Consider the following 20470-nt stretch of genomic DNA (forward strand, 5'->3'; position numbering starts at 1 on the left):
ATATTGTTTTTAGCTACATATCTTGTTTATGGTATAGTTTATAGATCCTGTTTATACCACTGCTATTTACCCACTGTAAATAATGTATATCATAAATACTGTATATCCTGCACTTTCAGCTTATTGCACTTCTGGTTAGATGCTAAACTGCATTTCGTTGCATTGTACTTGTACATGTGTAATGACAATAAAGTTGAATCTAATTTAATCTAATCTAAATATAATCTGGACCATTTTATATATTTAAAATATATGTTAATTTATTTATGTGTTTATTATTTGCATATTATTAAAACCATTTATTTCATTTACTGAATCCTACAACATAAACACACATGGACATAAACTCACCTGCTGATGAGAGATGAAGAGAAAATGTGAGAAAAAGCAGAACTTTTATTATAGCTCTGCTCTGCTCCATCTCAGAACAAAGTTGAATCAAAAGTTAATGTATTTCTAGATGTAATATTTCAGTAAAAGTTAATACAGTGGAGGAGAAACTTTTGTGCTCTCCGTGAATTTCTGCCAGCAGGACTGATCTACCTGTGACTAGAACAAAGTTTTATATAGAAATAATTTAAACCAATCAGAATTCAGGATTTATTGCGTCACTAGTTGTGGGGCGGAACTGCAGTGTACCGTCAATACAGGACGTGAAAGCAGTGTTGGCAACTTAGCGACTTTGTCGCTATATTTAGCGACTTTTCAGACCCCTCTAGCGACTTTTTTTCAAAAAAGCGACTAGCGACAAATCTAGCGACTTTTTCTGGTGTTATTGGAGACTTTTGGAGACTCGAACGTGTAAACACATTGTTCTGCAGTTACTGTCCTCAAGCACGGGCGGTCAGTATCACAGTCAGTGTTGCCAGATTGGGCGGGTTTCCACCAAAATGAGCGGATTTTGTTGGAAATTGGCAGGGAAAAACACACTTTGGCAGGTGGACAAAATTTGGGCTGGTTTGTAATTATTTTGGCAGCTTAAAATATAAATAAAAAAAGCTATTGCTAAAGCAGGTGGAATATAAATAGGTCTCCCTTCTCCCTACCTTCTCCCACCACATCCAACCCGTTGTCAAAAGTTTGATTGACAGGTTATTCTTTCCAGTCCAAGACACTGTTGCCACGCCCATCAATACACTGATTCATATGTTAGACAAGTGATTTGAGTTGAATATGAAGGTAAGCAAGTCTCATATGTACGAGAGGTTGAACTTTCATTGCTTGCAAGTTTATTTTTATTTACATGCAAAGGGTTGTGTGTCCTAACAAATAATGCATTTTACAAACTTGGCAGGCTACTTTAAAGACATGCAAGCAAAAAAAAATTTGTCCTTTATAATGTATAATTACTGATCTGTACATTTTAAGATATTAATTTGTAGGTCATGATGGTTTAACTGGTTTATTATTTGTGAAATGCTAAACATCATCTGCTTATCCTGTGTTTTGGGCGTTTTTTCATGCTGAAAATTACTGTCGCAACCTGGCAACCCTGCCCAGAGTAGCTCAGTGTTTTCTTAAAAAACAAAAACAAACCACGAATTAACAGAAGAATGTTCATTTGTAGTTCTAAACATATTTAGGGTGTTTTTTTTTACCCACTTTTTGTCTCTCCCACGATGTTATTCCTCTCTTCTACAGCGTCAATTACACGCAAATGGATCATATGCAAATTAGGCAATGACGTCATTTAGCGACTTCTAGCGACTTTTAGGACAGCCAATAGCTACTTTCCTTACTGAGGAGTTGGCAACACCGCGTGAAAGTAGTAGATGATGGAGGAGAACGATTTTTAATCAATTATGTTGAAAATCAGATTTATTTGACACCAGGAATAAAATATTTATATGTTTAATTAGTTGACTAAGATTATTAACGAAACGAAACACGATCATCCTCTCTGATACACAACACATTACCACCATCATCCTCCTCTCCAAAAATAGATTTGGTTATGTGAACTCTTAAAAAAGTGTTACTGTGGGTGTGTTCGAAAACCTAGGGACCTGCCTTGCTGTCTTACTGTCTACATAGGCAGCTGCCTCAGTCAATGACTTATAAGGCAGGTTATTCGAACGCGCTACTTAGACAGCGATTCCATCGGGTTTCACATTTCGCGTTTAGCATCTTGCCATTAAAACCAATAAGCTGAGGTAGCACAGCACGCTAACGTCAATATAACATCTTCCTTCATGTACCGATAACGGTTACATTTCCTGACAAGCCCGAACTTGCAAATAAAAACACTCGGTACAAGTTTATACAAGTTAAAAATCAGTAATATTTTATTTACGTTTGATAATAACTCCATTCGTTTGTCCGCACTGTCAGCCATGTTTACTTTTCTGTGAGAGAAGAGCACCTGACCCACAATGAATGCTGGGATTGCCTCGATCACTAAGGCAGCGTCGGATGCTCACTTGTTCTTGAGCCTAAATAACATTGAAATAATAAGATACCTCAGTAGTGAGGATTTTAAGGCATCTAGGATTTCGAACAGCCTCCTTCTCGGGAGCGTAGCACAGGATGATGTCAAATGCTGCCTATGTAGAGAGCGCACTAGCTTTTCGAACACACCCTGTGTGCCTTGCGCCTATTGAATAGCTGGTATAAGCTCCAGCACCCCAACTTACCCCGCAACCCTAATTGGATAAGCGATTAAGAAAGTGAGTGAGTGAGTGACTGGAGGAAGCAGCATTAACTTATACAATTACATTTTATTGTGTAGTAGCAGATTTTCATCTTCCAAAGGGGGGCGCAACAGAAAAAGTTTGGGAACCACTGCACTATGTAAAGCTTTACTTGTAGCTGCTAGAATATACACTTGTAGACAAAAGTTTGCACACCCCGGTTTGCACAAACTGTTTTACTGATTTTTTTTAATTTTTTTTTTTGAGAAAAAGCTCATGGATGGAGTGGATAGTAAGAAAAAAATATATATAAGCAAATAAGTAAATATAAGCTGTTTTATTTATAGTAGTGATTGATTGTTGTTGATTGACCCCCACATTAAAAAATTTTAGAATCCCTGATTAAATCTTTCCATTTCTGCAGGACAGAAGATACAAGTTGTGGTAAAGCTTGATGTGAGTGAATGATTGGGTCAGTGTTTATCCAGGATGTATTTCCTGGTCCTGCACTTGTGTTGCCAAGTTGGGGATCAGACCCACTGTGTTAAAGATAAAACAACAACATTGATTTCTTAAATATTGGTTTCTCAAAACTGGTTCTAAAAAAGGCTTAAAGTAAGAACATTTAATTTATTAGTATCGACTCAAGAATTGTGATGAAGGTGATGTATGAGGTATGTAAGAAAGATGCTCCTGAGCTCCTGAAATGGTTAAATCTTGGCCAGAGATTCTGCTGGATAAAGAAATTATTTACCCAACCAGGAACTTTGTGAAACAGGGAAAATAAAACATTGAGTGATTATCAGGTGAAATAAAAATAAGAATTAATGAAAGACAAAAATGTTGCCTTGCAGGAAGTGCCATTAAAAAAAAAGTAACTGGAGCATCAAATTCACAAAAGCAAACTGTGTGTGTTCATTGTTTGATAAAAAAAGACCTTCAAACCCACAGAAAGAACAATGTGTGAGAATCGATCCCTGCAGCAGATAACCATGAACCATACAGCTATAATGGATCTGGTAGACAAATAAACTACAATACAAAGTGTTTCAGCCACACTCACTGGTTACAGATATATAAAGTCAATCATATAAAATAAATTATACACAACTGTGGGGGCAGTTTCTCGTTCTAGTGTAACTCTTGTGCACAAAGTGAGATTTATAAAGAAATGATTGGAAATGTTTGGTGTGAAGGAACTCCAGTGGCCTGCACAGACCTCAACACCAATGAAACACCTTTGGGATGAATTGGAACATTAATTGTGAGCCAGGCCGTCTCGACTGACACCAGTGCCTGACCTCAGAAATGCTATTTTAAATAAATGGGGTAAAGTTTGGAATATGATGTACAATTTAATCAGAATCAGAATCAGATCAGAATCAGAATACTTTATTGATCCCAGAGGGAAATTGCAGTTTTTTACAGCAGCACCCATTTATGTAAAAAGAATAAACACTCTACTAGCTTAAAACAAAGAAAAAAGAATAAGAAAAAAATTAAGTTAAAGTTAAAACGTTATATACACACAATTAAATAATTAAAATGCTTGCATTATTATTATTGCACAATGAGTACTGAATATTGCACGTATGAATATTGAATTTTGCACAGATAAACCATAGTGTCACACATTAAGGGAGGAATTGTAGAGTTTGATGGCCACAGGTAGAAAAGACTTCCTGTGGCGCTCTGTGGTGCATTTTGGTAGGATGAGTCTTTCACTGAATTTGCTCCTGTGTCTCATCACTGTGTCATAATGTTATACAGGTGCTGGTCATAAAATTAGAATATCGTGAAAAAGTTGATTTATTTCAGTAATTCCATTCAAAAAGTGAAACTTGTATATTATATTCATTCATTACACACAGACTGATATATTTCAAATGTTTATTTCTTTTAATGTTGATGATTATAACTGACAACTAATGAAAACCCCAAATTCAGTATCTCAGAAAATTAGAATATTACTTAAGACCAATACAAAAAAAGGAATTTTAGAAATGTTGGCCAACTGAAAAGTATGAAGATGAAAAGTATGAGCATGTACAGAACTCAATACTTAGTTGGGGCTCCTTTTGCCTGGATTACTGCAGCAATGTGGCGTGGCATGGAGTCCATCAGTCTGTGGCACTGCTCAGGTGTTATGAGAGCCCAGGTTGCTCTGATAGTGGCCTTCAGCTCATCTGAATTGTTGGGTCTGGTGTATCGCATCTTCCTCTTCACAATACCTCATAGATTTTCTATGGGGTTAAGGTCAGGCGAGTTTGCTGGCCAATTAAGAACAGGGATACCATGGTCCTTAAACCAGGTACTGGTAGCTTTGGCACTGTGTGCAGGTGCCAAGTCCTGTTGGAAAATGAAATCTGCATCTCCATAAAGTTGGTCAGCAGCAGGAAGCATGAAGTGCTCTAAAACTTCCTGGTAGACGGCTGCGTTGACCTTGGACCTCAGAAAACACAGTGGACCGACACCAGCAGATGACATGGCACTCCAAACCATCACTGACTGTGGAAACTTTACACTGGACCTCAAGCAACGTGGATTCTGTGCCTCTCCTCTCTTCCTCCAGACTCTGGGACCTTGATTTCCAAAGGTAATGCAACATTTACTTTCATCAGAGAACATAACTTTGGCATGTCTTGCATACGTCTGTGCGTGGTGGTTCTTGAAGCACTGACTCCAGCTGCAGTCCACTCTTTGTGAATCTCCCCCACATTTTTGAATGTGTTTCACAATCCTCTCCAGGGTGTGGTTATCCCTATTGCTTGTACACTTTTTTCTACCACATCTTTTCCTTCCCTTCGCCTCTCTATTAATGTGCTTGGACACAGAGCTCTGTGAACAGCCAGCCTCTTTAGCAATGACCTTTTGTGTCTTGCCCTCCTTGTGCAAGGTGTCGATGGTCGTCTTTTGGACAACTGTCAAGTCAGCAGTCTTCCCCATGATTGTGTAGCCTACAGAACTAGACTGAGAGACCATTTAAAGGCCTTTGCAGGTGTTTTGAGTTAATTAGCTGATTAGAGTGTGGCACCAGGTGTCTTCAAAATTGTACCTTGTCACAATATTCTAATTTTCTGAGATACTGAATTTGGGGTTTTCATTAGTTGTCAGTTATAATCATCAACATTAAAAGAAATAAACATTTGAAATATATCAGTATGTGTGTAAGTAATGAATATAATATACAAGTTTCACTTTTTGAATGGAATTACTGAAATAAATCAACTTTTTCATGATATTCTAATTTTATGACCAGCACCTGTAATGCTCATGGTGAGGTGCCCACATACTTTTGGTCATAGTGTATAGACCTACTGTATATGTACATTTATATTTTTGGCATTTAGCAGACGCCTTTATCCAAAGCGACTTACAGTACAGATACAGTATACAGTCTGAGCAATTGAGGGTTAAGGGCCTTGCTCAAGAGCCCAACAGCAGCAACCTGGCAGTGGTAGGGCCTGAACCAGCGACCTTCTGATCACTAGTCCAGTACCTTAATCACTAGGCTACAGCTGACTACAATGAGTGTATGCATTTCTTAATTGTTTTATAACCAGTTCTTGAGGTTTTGGTGTAATTAGTGGAACGTTGTGTGGTTTGTTTGAGTAAATGAGTGAGGTGTGGAGGATCAGACGAGGTCATTAAAATGATTGTGCTGACTGTAGATGCGTCAGACCGACTCCTGTTTGTTTGATACATTCCAGGGTTCGGTGGAAGGTGTGGCTTTTTGGCACTGGGTTGGTAAACCATACCAAACCAGTTTGCGTGCCAGCGTCGTGTGGAAAGTCCCTCAGTTTCCAAAACACAGAAACACTTTTGGGTGGTTCAGATGGTGACCAGGTTGTTCTGGTGCGGATGATAATTAACTAACCTACAGAGCTCCAGACCCCAAACCTTTACAACCTGCTCATCTGAAGTGTGTCCTGCCATAAATATGAGGATGTCAGTGTTTTAAAAGAAGCTCAGCATGGAAAACACAAATAAACCATGTTAATATAAACGTCATGACTAGTATTAGAATGTGTGATGGGTGGGGTGTGGTTTTGCTCAAAGCTGTAATGATAGGGGGGCTGATTGGGGAATGAAAATGAGGGTTAATTAGTGGACGTTAATTATTCTGTTTTTTTAACTGCTTACTCCTGTGTCGAAGTGTGGGAGAAAGATTGAAATACGTTTATATCAAATTAATAAAATATGCAAACCTTTATCTAAAGCTGCATCAGGCTCATACAGAGATCCGTATGGCGCATGGAGAGTCACAAACCGATCTTTATGATCCCTCGTCTCTTTATAATAATTTTTCTTTTTATTTAATTCCATAAATTTTTTTACTTAGAAAGTCTTTCTTATAAAGTTTAATAATACTTTTATATACATTATTATATGTGGATTATTTACAGGAACCATGATTACCAATGACTAAACTGGAGCCAAGACCATAATTAATTAATTAATTAATTTTATAATATAGAACTTAATCGATTTCACAACAAACTGTAGTTTTTGGATTTTTCTTATCCTGTTGTATTGATATTTTTTAGATACATTTATTTTAAGTAAAAAAATGGTTTAATGTTGCCCTGAAACCTGCAGACACATTTTTTATTTACCGACTTTATTACACCAAACTATTTTCAGCTCACGGAAACGTGGAGAATAAAACACCGAGTGATGCTGAGAGGATGAAAGTAAATAAGAATTAATGACAGACAAAAATGTTGTGTAGCAGGAAATGCCATTACATAAAAAACTAGTAATTAGGTCAGGGTGAGATTCACAAAAGCTTTTAAAAAAGGGTGGAAGGTTTTTATATCTGTAGTATAATTTAATTAGTGTGTTTATTGTTTGATGAAAATAGTGTTTAGGCTGCACAGTCATGCACAGCGTTTATAAATCTTAAGAACCCGACGTCACAGCACAGAACAAATCACCCTTATAAATGCAGCTGTTACTGATCAGGTGAACCCGTTACCAATAAGGAGGTTATACATGGACCACCAGTTACACATCAACATGTTGCTTGTACAACCACCTACAAACAGGTACAGTTTGGATTTACTCACCTAGCTTTCACCTCCTTTCACCAAAATACACAATAAGGCCTAAACAACGAGGAGACCCCTTTAATTTAGGTGTTTTGGTGTTTCAGCCACACCCATTGCAAGCAGGTGTAAAAAAATCAATTATAGTTTCAGGGAAGGCCTCCAAACAAATTTCTAAATTCTTGTGGAAAACCATGTGAGAGTGGAGGCTTTATATAGGACCTTCATGCCAACACTGTTGGTTTTGGAATGGGACATCCAGCCGGCTCATGATTCGACCTGGAATTATGCAGCGACCTAAACAGTGTAAAACAAATTACTGTATTGATGAGTTGCAAATCACTTGTGATGCTTTTCCTTCACTCTTTCACGTCCCTAAACTTTTGATTGAACCTGGATGTGTATAAATAAATGCGCACACACACACACGGGTCAGTTAGTAAAGACTGTAGAATATTTACACGGCTGAGTCGATTGACATTTGTACATTTTACAGAGGAAATATGAATACACGCAGATCTTACACCGACGCCACCTTATTTTCAATATCCTTTCAGGACGAGCCAAAGTTCATGTAGTGCAACCAAGTCCAAAACCTGTTTACATGCCCAAACAAAAATCAAAAGAAGAGTAGAGAGGAAAAAAGCATGGCAAGAGTTTGACATCATTATATCAGAAGATCAACCTCACTTCTCATGTTAGTTCATCCAAAAGTACATGCGTGTAGTTCAAAGCCCTTGGGTTCTCAAGCATCGTCCACATGGCCATATCAGAAACGTTTATGATGTTTATATATTTAAATCATGAAGAACTCAGACGAGAGAATATGCAGACTGATGGGGGTGTTTAGAAGAAGCTCTAGATCATTCTCATTCATCCAGTAGACATCAGCTAATCATCCAGCCCTTCACGTCATGAAGATGATGAACGTATGAAGACGGAAAACACAAATCCACAAAGCACAAGCGTCCCAGGACTGGATTTGGAAAGGCCTTCCTGACGTCGTCTTCAGTTTCCATGAATGTTTTTGCTTATACGGGTGAACTAGAGGAAAATGGGCTGCAGGCAGGGTTACTACTCAAGATCAACATTCAGTCCAACCGGCACAGAGATTTCAAAACCCTGCAGAGAACGAATACAGTAATGGGTTTGAAGCATCCAGTGACATCATGCTGAGGAGAAACGGCCACGTTCAGTCGGTCCAGCATCACAGTCCGCCGCTAAATACAGTAGCTGCTAGCTGGTTTGAGACCCGGCCACCCCTTCATATGGCTTGTTTCCAGTGCAACACTCTTTAACGATGGCCACGGCATGACGGCGGACGATTGTTAGTGATTAATTACTACCAAAACAAGGTGCTCCCTCAGATCAGAAGGTCGTTACCAGACAATACTTCAGTACAGTTAGTACACAGACCGCACTGTACTGTACAGAGTTTACATGGAATATAAATAACGATGAGTCTGGAAACTAAAATAATTACAAACAGTGTTAGAGAGAGATGAAAAAATACCAAACGTTAAATAAAGACTGAATCAGCTACGATGGAGTTAATGGAAGTTTGTAACGTCACTTGTTTGTCCACCAAAACCCTCTGCACTCGAGGCTGCGCTATCAGTCAGTAATCACATGCACACAGACTGTGACAAATTAAAAGAAAACCAGAAGGAAGTGTCTTAGTTAGGTGTCGGGTCTCTCAAACTAGATAAAGGAGCTCAAAGATCTTTCCTCAGTTAGTGTTCTGATGGTGTTGACTGACGGCTTTACTGCTAAGATCTAAAGATTTAAATTTTTAATTATTGGCTGTGTCTGAGGGAGGGATGGTCTGAGGATTTTTTTATAACTGCTGCACAGAAATTATGAATAATGGATAGTAGTGCCTGGCTCTCTGTATGTGATACTGATCCCTGTGTGAACACGTCAGGGTGGGGGTCTGCAGCAGTGGAGGAATTGGATATGACTAGAAAATCTGTTGTCTGAAAGGCTCAAGTAAGGATCATACTAAGGATTTATACCAAGTGTGGATTACTATATGGGTCGAGCATTTAGGCTTGTTCTGTTCTCTTGATGTACACCATGCATTATGGGATGCAAAACAGTTAACTGGAAGCATCTGCGGCTTGTTTTTTTCTTTAATTTGTCACTCATCTGTATGCTGTCTTCAATTTTCACCAGATTTGATGAGCAAACTTTAAATACGTTAAATATGTGAAGAACTTCAGACCTTCCATAAACGAACACTTTGCTTAAATGTACTTTTATCTCCTGCATTAATAATACACACAAACACACTGAAGCTTCATTATTCAGTCACAGCTGCTGCTGGTTTGTGCAGATCTGTACCGGAAAATCAGCGTCTATCCGGCGAGCGTCTTCTCCACCCTGTTTTCAACCTCTGTTGGGACAGTAGGCAGGGCGTAGCGGTTCGAATAATGTACAAACGTCACTGGAACACGCGCTCGTTACGTGGAAATTTGTTATTCTAGCTGTTTTATACAGAATATCACAACATGGACGTGAATTTATCATCCAGCATCCGAACTTCAGTCTTCTGCAGGTGTGACATCACGTCTGGTGCCCCACGTGCACGTGTGGTCGTGTCCCGCATGGCTTGCTTTGCTCCCGTATTGCTTCCAGTGACACCGGACCACGCCTCCATTGGTAAGCCTGAGAGAAACCGTGTCACGCTGACTACGGCGTGGGGTTCAGTCGCAGCCCTCGAGTCGGGGTTGAGAAAAAGAGGCAACAACAAATGGTCCAGAATAAATCCGAACACTGACAGATCAGAGGACTTGTGGTGTCCAGTGCTTTCAAGTCTGTAGTGTGTGTGTGTGTGTGTGTGTGTGTGTGTGTGTGTGTGTGTGTGTGTGTGGCCGGATCCTCTATAAAATTGTAGATACACACACGGGGGCAAGTCGTTTCATATTTACGGATGCACTGCTGATTTCTGTGAGTGTGTGTGTGTGTTTATTGTGTGTGTGTGTGTGTGTGTGTGTGTATTAGGAAAGCTCGAAGCCCGTGTTCATGCTGATGGCATAGCGGAGCTTGTCTCTGAGGATGCTCTTCTTGCTGTAGTTGGGGAGTTTGAGCAGGTTGAAGCAGGTGGACGAGGTGGGCAGGCGCCCGCCGGGCTCCTTCTTGCGGATGGTGAAGAAGCCGCGCAGCACGCTGCCCAGGGTGTCGCCGGTGTCCTACACACACACACACACACACACACAAACAGAAATGTTAGTTATTGTCATTTTTCTGTGACGTGATGCAACATTTATGCTTTATTTTGTATCTTAGCAGGACAGTGGTGGTTATTTCTCTATTTCCACACTGTATACAACATAATGCATGGTTAGTTTATATGTGTGTGTGTGTGTGTGTGCAGCCCTGATCTGACCTGGTCGTCGGACACTTCCACACAGCGGATGGAGAAGGGGGGTTTGAGGTAGGCGAATCCCAGCAGAGGGGGTCTGGAACAGCTGGTGACAAACTAAAACCAGAAAAGAATGTTCCAGTCATATGAAGAACATGTCAAATTACCGAGCTCTGAGCAAAGTTCTCCGAGTGTGTTACCTTGAGGAACATGGCCCGCTCGTCAGGGGTGAAGTCGCTAGACAGGATGTCCCACAGCCAGATGATGACCCTGTGGCTGCTGTGGAAGCCGCCGTAGTACACCGTGTGTTTCCTGGAGGAGAAACAGGATTAAATACGTGAACATGTTGAGAACGACGCCGACACAGAGAGAGAATAAAATAAATAAAACAGACGCACTTGAGGTCGTCCAGGTCGATCTCGGCATTGTCGCCGGAGATGAGGCGCTGCACTTCGGGCGTGGAGAACATGTGCAGCCATTCGGGATTGATGATGCTGCGGAAACCCCGGATGAACGCGCCCGTCTGCTCTTTGATCTGGGTGTGCATGCGGAAGTGCGCCATCAGGTGGATGTAGCTGATCCTGCAGAGACGGAGGGAGACGTGAAGCACTGAGGTGAACATTAATACTTTATATTATTAAAAGCTTCATTTGATTCCTGATTATCTCTGGATCTTTACTGTGCTGTAGATCTAAATCTGTAATAAACATCTAATTATTAATACTGAGTACAATCTTATGTTCAATTCAGACTTTTCCATCTCCAGCCACAGATTCCAGCTCCTCCTGAGGGATCCTCAGACGTTCACAAGACTGGGTCTGGCCTGGAGTCAGGGAGCATTCCTGTAAGATGTCCAAACCACCTCAACTGGCTCATTTCATCCCAAGAAACAACTTGTTTGCAACAACTCTTCACCCCGTCACCCTGGGTAGAAACCTCATTTCTGTTGCTTGTACCCACGACCTTCATCTCATAACCACAGGTGAGAACATGAATGTAGATGTTATGTTCTCTCCCTTTTAGAACCAACTGAGGTGGATTTTGGATGTCTGGGTGAGGTGCTCTCTTCAGGTAAGGGGAGGAAAACCTGCCCCTAGTAGCAAAGTTCAGGTACCTCGAGATAATGAGAGCATTTCTGTGTAGGAATCAGATTTTAATAGAATAAAAACGTTGGACTCACTTGTTCTCGTTGGTTACAGGGATGGTCTTTCCACCGGGGATCAGTTCATGGCAAACTAGCTGTGGAGACATGAGAAAAAGCAGGTGAAGGAGTGTGGAGATGTGAACGACGGGTGCTGGAGTAACTAGAGATGTTGTTTACCTGCCCCATGACGTCCTCATCATACGATAACGTCAAACCCAAATCACTCACATCACCGTCGTACCTCTGTGAATCGAACAACGTAGAAAATAACACACTGGCTCATGTAATAAATAATTCATGCTAAAAACATCAGTCCTGCAGGACCCAGAGAGCAGTGAGAACGTGGTGGAGCACCTTTATGGAGGTCAGGTTCTTGTAGAACTCGGAGTCGAGCGAGGGCAGCTCGTCGATGGAGCTGTAGAAGGAGCTGTGGTGGTGGCCGAGCACCTGGCTCAGGAAGAAGGAGGCGAAGGGCACGTCCACCACGATGCCCTCGTACAGCGCCTTGCCCAGCATCTTACCCACGAACTCGAACAGCTGCAGGTGGTTCTCGTGGAGGCTGGACGTGGGCGACGGGTACAGGCGCTCGTTCCCGCTCGTCGTCTGCAGGGGAGAAATCAGTCACCCACTAAGTCAGTGAGCTACCCACTCATTCACCCACTCATTCACCCACTCATTCACCCACTCAGTCACCCACTCAGTCACCCACTCATTCACCCACTCATTCACCCACTCAGTCACCCACTCAGTCACCCACTCGTTCACCCACTCGTTCACCCACTCGTTCACCCACTCTTTCACCCACTCATTCACCCACTCAGTAACCCACTCATTCACCCACTCGTTCACCCACTCGTTCACCCACTCTTTCACCCACTCATTCACCCACTCGTTCACCCACTCGTTCACCCACTCGTTCACCCACTCGTTCACCCACTCAGTCACCCACTCGTTCACCCACTCGTTCACCCACTCTTTCACCCACTCGTTCACCCACTCAGTCACCCACTCGTTCACCCACTCGTTCACCCACTCTTTCACCCACTCGTTCACCCACTCGTTCACCCACTCTTTCACCCACTCTTTCACCCACTCATTCACCCACTCGTTCACCCACTCAGTCACCCACTCGTTCACCCACTCGTTCACCCACTCTTTCACCCACTCGTTCACCCACTCGGTCACCCACTCGTTCACCCACTCGTTCACCCACTCTTTCACCCACTCGTTCACCCACTCGTTCACCCACTCAGTCACCCACTCAGTCACCCACTCAGTCACCCACTCGTTCACCCACTCGTTCACCCACTCGGTCACCCACTCGTTCACCCACTCGTTCACCCACTCGTTCACCCACTCGGTCACCCACTCGTTCACCCACTCTTTCACCCACTCGTTCACCCACTCGTTCACCCACTCGTTCACCCACTCGTTCACCCACTCGGTCACCCACTCGTTCACCCACTCGTTCACCCACTCGTTCACCCACTCGTTCACCCACTCAGTCACCCACTCGTTCACCCACTCGTTCACCCACTCGTTCACCCACTCGTTCACCCACTCGTTCACCCACTCTTTCACCCACTCTTTCACCCACTCGTTCACCCACTCAGTCACCCACTCGTTCACCCACTCGTTCACCCACTCATTCACCCACTCAGTTACAAATCCTTTCATATCACTGAATAATTAAAGACCTTGAAGAGGTTGAGCGCTGGGTTGAAGACCTTCTTAATGATCTCCTCCAGAAACTCCTTAAACACTCCGTCCTGATCGATCCCGGCCTCGTCCACCCCCAGATCATTCACAAACTTCACCCGGATCACACCCTTAATGGAGTTCACCGGCAGCCTGCGCAGCTGATCGTAACCGTCCTGGAACACGAGAGAGAAATAAATCACCAATATCACTGCATCAATAAAACGTCTCGTTAATATACTCAATAATATTTAACGTGTAGTATTACGTCCGGAGTCACACACCTCGAGCATGCGAGAGCGGCGGATGGTTATATGAGTTACGTGTGGAGAGGCAGAGCTCGTCTCCACCAACCCCAGCGTCTCCTTTTCCTTCGTCACTATGTTCCGGAACAGCAGGACCCTCTGATGGGATCAAACGTGACACACAGTAGAAATAAACGTTAGTAATAATGCACCATTCAATCAGGACTGTGTTTTACATAACCTGCAGTCTAAAGTTTGGACACTGTGATTAAAGTTAATTGTCGTTGCAGCAATCTGCACGATCTCTCTACAGTTCTGATGCTCTTTAATTATCCTAGAAGGCAGAAAATACTGATAATAAAGAGAAAGACCCTCTATGTGTGGACTGGACTGACGGCGGTGTGGGTGTTAGTGGGTGGGACTGACATTTTTGTGTGGAATGACGTGAGGGATGTACTGCAGCAGGAGCTGAGCTCTCTTCCTGCCTTTCTCCAGCTCCTGGAACAGCACACTCGGCTTCAGGTCTCTGATCACACACACACACACACACACACACACACACAGATCATTATGGTGGATCATGCATCACTGACTGGTCGAATTTAAGCTAGATTTTAATAATAACAGCAGTAGTGAGACTCACTTGCGTAACCAGTGCTCATCAGGTGTGAACCTGCGGCGACAGTCTCGCTCATACAGGACCATCAACCAGCCGTGTACACTGTGGAACAGATCCAGTCTCTCTCCCTTCGCATTCTCTGTAAACACATCACACACACAGTGTACACGATACACGACATCACACACAGTGTACACGACATCACACACAGTGTACACGACATCACACACAACGTACACATGAGCATGCTACAACTAATCTTGTTTTCCTAGCAACCCAACCCAGTATGGGAACTGTGAGATGGTCAGAAGGTGTGTGTGTGTGTGTGTGTGTGTGTGTGTGTGGGGAGTCTCACCCAGAATTCCGTCCCAGATCATCTTATACACAAAGCAGTTGAGGAAAAACGAGATGGTGACGAGCTCCTCCATCTTAAATGAGATCTGCTCCTCATACACCTCGATATCATCCAGGATCCTGCGCTCACACACACACACACACAATGCATCAGACACCAGTGCTGTACATCACACATACATGTGTGTGTGTGTGTGTGTGTGTGTGTAGGTACTGACGTTATCAGGTGTCGGGAGCAGTCACAGAACAGCATGAGCATGGCCAGCAGCCGCTTGGACTCGTCCGTGTCGTTGTTGAGACACTCGGTGAAGAGTTTGAGCCCCCCCTGAGGGCCGAGCTCACAGATGAACGCCCAGAGCTTCGGCAGCAGGTCGTCCAGATACGTCAGACCTGCACAGAACACACACACACACACACACACACACACACACACACACACACACACACACACACACAAGCAATAAGCTCATTTAGCACACAAGTCTCAGCAACTTCTAAATTATGGCAAATCCATAAACTAGTGCTTTATGGGCACAGAGAAGTCAGCAGCTGTACTCACAGAACTTTTATAACTTATAACTATGTAACAAAATATAATATAATGATAATAATTAAATAATAATAATAATAATAATAAATACAATAACAATAACATAATGCTAGTAATAATATATTATAACAATAATTTTAAAGACATAACAATAATACTAAATATAATAAAAATTATAACAGTAATAATAATATTTAAATTAATAAAAACAAAGATAATATAATAACACAGTAATAACAACAAAATTATATATAATAATAACAATAATAATACACACAGTGTGTGTGTGTCTCTGACCTGTGAGAATCTGCAGCCGTATCTGTGTGAGCGTGGTGAGCGCCGTCTGATACAGCACACACACGCTACACACTTTCTGCACCTCGGCCGAGTCCACCCGCTTCCCCCCGACCGGCTTCAGGATGTTCCTGACCGACGCCGATTTCTGGAAGGCCCTCTTAAACAAATCTGCATCCCAGAAAGAACAGGATTTATTTTATCAGGAAACGACATGACACAGGGTTAGAGGGACGCTGGATTAGATGATGAACTTCACACACTTTTGACGGGCAGGTTGTTCTGTACTGAGCTCGACTGAGGGGGGGAGGGCGCGGCCTCCTGGACCTCCAGCTTCTTGCTGAGGACGTCGCAGAAGAGTGTGCAGATCACAGGGACCCCCCACAGACACTGGAGCTGCTTGGTGACCAGCGGCATCGACTCGTTCAGCCTGATTTATCACACGGACGTCACGTTAGAACAGATATCGCTCATATTTATGACGTGTGTGAGTGTGTGTTTGAGTGTAAGTACCCGTAGTCGACGGTCTGGGAGAACCAGCCCAGCACCGGGTGCCAGTGTGTGAGGTTGGACTTCTTCTGTGAGACGTATCCCTGGCAGTAGGACAGCACGTCGGTCAGAACCCTCACCAAGTGTCCGGCCTCCTGCTCCAGCACCTTCACATTCAGATAGCCCAGCTGAATCAGGTTACCTAAACACACAGAGCTGGGTCAACACACCTGCTGCAGGGCTCATAACAGCCACAAGGTGGAGCTGTTGATGGTCAGGCAATACACACACAATACAGGTTTGTTTTTTTCCAGCAGGACTGGTGCTGGTACCGATACCACCTTACAAAAGTGTTGGCTGTGTCTGTGGGTGGTTAGGTTGTTGGTGTACACACACATACATTCAGTACACACACACACACACACACACACACACGTGCTCTCACCCAGCAAGCAGAGGCTGTGACTCCCCTCCAGACAGACGCAGATATCCAGACACTGTTCCTCACAACTCAGGAACAGGATGAACTTTCTCATCAGGTCGTAAGTCTGGATGGTGAGCATACACTGCACACACACACACACACATTACTTTATATACCTCACACTGACTCTTTTTATACAAAGACACACAGCTTGTGTGTATGTATGTGTATGTGTGTGTGTGTGTGTGTGTGTGTGATTACTCTTACATCTGGAGTGAGTGTGTTGAGATGGGAGATGACTGCAGGGACGGACATGATGTGGATCAGAAAAGATCTCAGCAGGTTATCGGAGAAATGTGCAGCAATGACGGGTCTGTAACACACACACACACACACACACACACACTGTAATGCTGTAACTGGTTTAATTAATTGAAGATTTTTTTCCACATTTGCGATTTATCTTGTGCACTTTGGCGCCCCCTGTCTGCAGGCTGGTACATGACTCCTCTAAAAATGTGTGAAGCCAAGAGTTCCATCCCTTATGGAGGACCACACCCTTCTCTGTGTTCTTTTTATGCTCTTACTGGTGCCCCAGGCAGACAATATATGTTGAGATGGGGGTGGCAACACAACCTCTGGCTCGCTTTAAAACCCTTGGTTGCAACCCCTTAGGTTAATTAAATAAACTTGTACGTGAGCGCCCCCTTGTGGAGGTTTTATGTTACATTTACATTTACATTTTCAGTATTTAGCAGACGCTTTTATCCAAAGCGACTTACACAGTGAGCGGAACACAATGAGCAATTGAGGGTTAAGGGCCTTGCTCAGGGACCCAACAGTGGCAACTTGGTGGTGCCGCGGGGCTTGAACCGGCAACCTTCTGTTTACTAGTCCAGTACCTTAACCACTGAGCTATCACTGTTACATCTTGTAAACCACAATGGGACCAGACTGTAGAGAGCAGAGGAAACAGAGTAAGATGCATCGCTTTTGGACAACATGTGGGTCACTTGGAAAAAACCCTGGTGTAGAGTAGTTATTAGTTAGGTAGTGGTGTATATAATCCCAGCTGTTACACTGCTAAAGCCAATCGTTTTCCATGTTTGGATATGCTGATCTGCTATTGGTTGCCACCACAAATACGAACACGCCATCAATTCACTGAAGGAAATACATCTTACACAGCAGCTTAGTGCAGCATTTAATTCCCACAACATAAAAACATGTGATCTTCATCATAGCTGACCTTAGTGAGAGCGTGAAGATGGCCGTGAGCGTGCCTTTGGAGAGCGAGGGCCTGGATCGAGCCAGTCCGTTAGTTAGTAAAATCTGCACAGGGTTTAGAGAACACAGGAACATCAGAAACATCAGGAACATTAGGAACACACCTGATGGAAGCGTAAATGCTGCGTGAGCTTCACACACGCGTCTTACCTGCAGAACGGAGTAGAAGCCTTTCTGATTGAGGTGACCCATGATGTTCTCACAGATCCTGTTGAGTGCAGGTTTCAGGGCCTCGCCTGCAGAAAACAGGTCACATCTCAGCCCAAATACGAGCAACACGTTACACAGAGAAGTGAGATACACACACACACTCACCTTTCCCTCGCACTATCTTCCACGTGGACGTGTCGGTGAAGGTGATGAGCATGGTCAGATACAGCGTGACCAGTTTATTGTCCTGCAGAATATCAGGCTACACACACAAAGTGAAAGTGAAGGATCAGATCTTACACACACTATACAGACAGAAGTATCAGGACACCCCTCGGTGTGTTTCAACCAGAAAAGTTGCTAACAGGTGAAATAAATCAATTATATAAAGGAAATGATGTGCTTCTGACGCTGCAGCAACAGTTTTGAGGCATTTTGCTCTTCCAGTCCCACAAAGACATCACAAAATGAGTCCTGCATTGTAAATGGTTGCATCAGAATCGGCTTTATATTCATATTTTAATAATAATTCATTGTGTTATTTATAGAAACTGTAGTTTTATTTGTACTGTATCAGATTGTATACAAAGTTTATTAGTTCTGGTGTTGGTGTTGTGACAGAGCTGATGGTTAAATACCTTGAGTTTTTTCAGGAACTCACAGGAGAGCCAGAGAACGTCCTTGATCTGTTTGAGCCACGGGATGGTGAGGTCTTTGGAAAGTGCCAGAGAAACGTACCACACCTACAAAAAACATATATAATCAAAAACATCAACATTAACATCAGTACAGTGAACGATTTTACACTGACTGAGCAGTACTGAAGTGGTTATGACGTTATTTCTTACTTTAGGCTCGTTTTCAACATCCATGCTGCTCAGGATGCTCCGACAAAGCTTCTCAAACCTCTGCAGAGACAAATCAAGAGCAAAAATCATGTTTACAACTGTGTACTAACAGAGTAGTAGGTTTTGTTTGCCATTTACACAAAGTTCTTTTATTATCAGTTATCATTTCATTTAAATACGATCTATTAGACTTGCTAAAGCAGATCAGTACAGTTTCTTTAAGATCAGGGCTTTTATATCATGAATTTATCTTTAATAAAAGTATAAATATAGAAGTCTGCAGTGACACTCACCAGCTTATCATCTTTACCGAATATGAATAATAATTTGCGTGCGATTTTAAAGATGGATAACGCGTTCCTCTTCATTGTTCCTGCTTCTCCAGCTGCAAAGAAATCATCAACCTCTTTCCTGAAACAAATATTAATGCACATAGTTTTGGAACAGGATGTTCAATGAGCTCATGATCGAGTGTCCACATACTTCTGGTGATATAGTGTAATCGTGCTCACCTGATTTCTTTCTGCAGTCGACAGCGGCAGAGGAACCTGCGGACGAGAGCCTGGATCTGTGTAACAGCTCGCTCTTTCTCCTTCTGGCCCTTCCTCTCCTCCCGAGCCAGGCGAGCCTTGTCCAGGAACTCAGACTTAGACGTCTGCGTGGCGCTGAACATCTTTCACGCCGAGCACCTGCTCCGTCCGGAGGTCAAGGGTCAGAAATAAGATCAAAATCAGTCGGGGGAGTTTCTTTATTTTACATAAACATAAAATAAAGGTTAAAAGAAGAGTCCGTCCTGACTGCAAATGCCAGCTTTTTCTAGTAAACATCACATTTATAGATTTTTAGGACTACATTTGGAATTAAGAGACAGTTAGAGTAATATTACCTCTCCTTCCAGTAGTAGTGTTTGTGTCAGCTCTTGCTTTAACACTCATATGAAGGCTACCGCATGTCTGCTTCTTTAACATCCAACATGTTGAGGTCTTACAGAAACAGAACATACAAACTCTTCTCTAGAGAGGACGTACGTTAAATCTGTTACATCTGCATGAGGTAAAAATACAGAGCGTTAATGATGCTAACAACGATTAAAATTAAAGCAAATATTTTATTATTCCCATCAGTCATGCTTTACATTATTAGATTGAATATTTATTAGTTTAAAACCTATTATGCAGACGTTTAGATTATAAAAATGCACCAACAAACCAGTGCAGTTGTATAATTTAAGAGTTTTTACACAAAAACAAAAATACTATGAATGCAGTCAAACTAGCCCTATTTATATGTGCACAGAGAAGTCAGCAGCTGTTGTCAATCATAATT

General features: G+C 42.5%; 1 protein-coding gene across 1 annotated transcript; it reads right to left on the reverse strand.

Moving 5' to 3' along the window:
* Window positions 1-8110: 8110 nt before the first annotated feature.
* Window positions 8111-20151, reverse strand: ube3b (ubiquitin protein ligase E3B). Its single transcript, XM_063017843.1, has 26 exons — window positions 20031-20151; window positions 19657-19833; window positions 19438-19555; window positions 19145-19204; window positions 18935-19039; window positions 18462-18558; window positions 18297-18382; window positions 18109-18191; window positions 17127-17232; window positions 16881-17001; window positions 16460-16637; window positions 16210-16376; window positions 15950-16117; window positions 15321-15492; window positions 15104-15222; window positions 14773-14887; window positions 14556-14655; window positions 14169-14288; window positions 13884-14060; window positions 12541-12789; window positions 12364-12429; window positions 12223-12281; window positions 11441-11623; window positions 11243-11354; window positions 11067-11159; window positions 8111-10869 (listed from the first exon to the last, which is right to left on the reverse strand). The coding sequence occupies exons 2-26, from the start codon at window positions 19815-19817 to the stop codon at window positions 10678-10680; spliced, it is 3207 nt and encodes a 1068-aa protein (XP_062873913.1). The 5' UTR covers window positions 19818-19833; window positions 20031-20151; the 3' UTR covers window positions 8111-10677.
* Window positions 20152-20470: the final 319 nt, after the last annotated feature.

The sequence above is a fragment of the Trichomycterus rosablanca genome, chromosome 21 (genome assembly GCF_030014385.1).
Source record: "Trichomycterus rosablanca isolate fTriRos1 chromosome 21, fTriRos1.hap1, whole genome shotgun sequence".
NCBI lineage: Eukaryota > Metazoa > Chordata > Actinopteri > Siluriformes > Trichomycteridae > Trichomycterus > Trichomycterus rosablanca.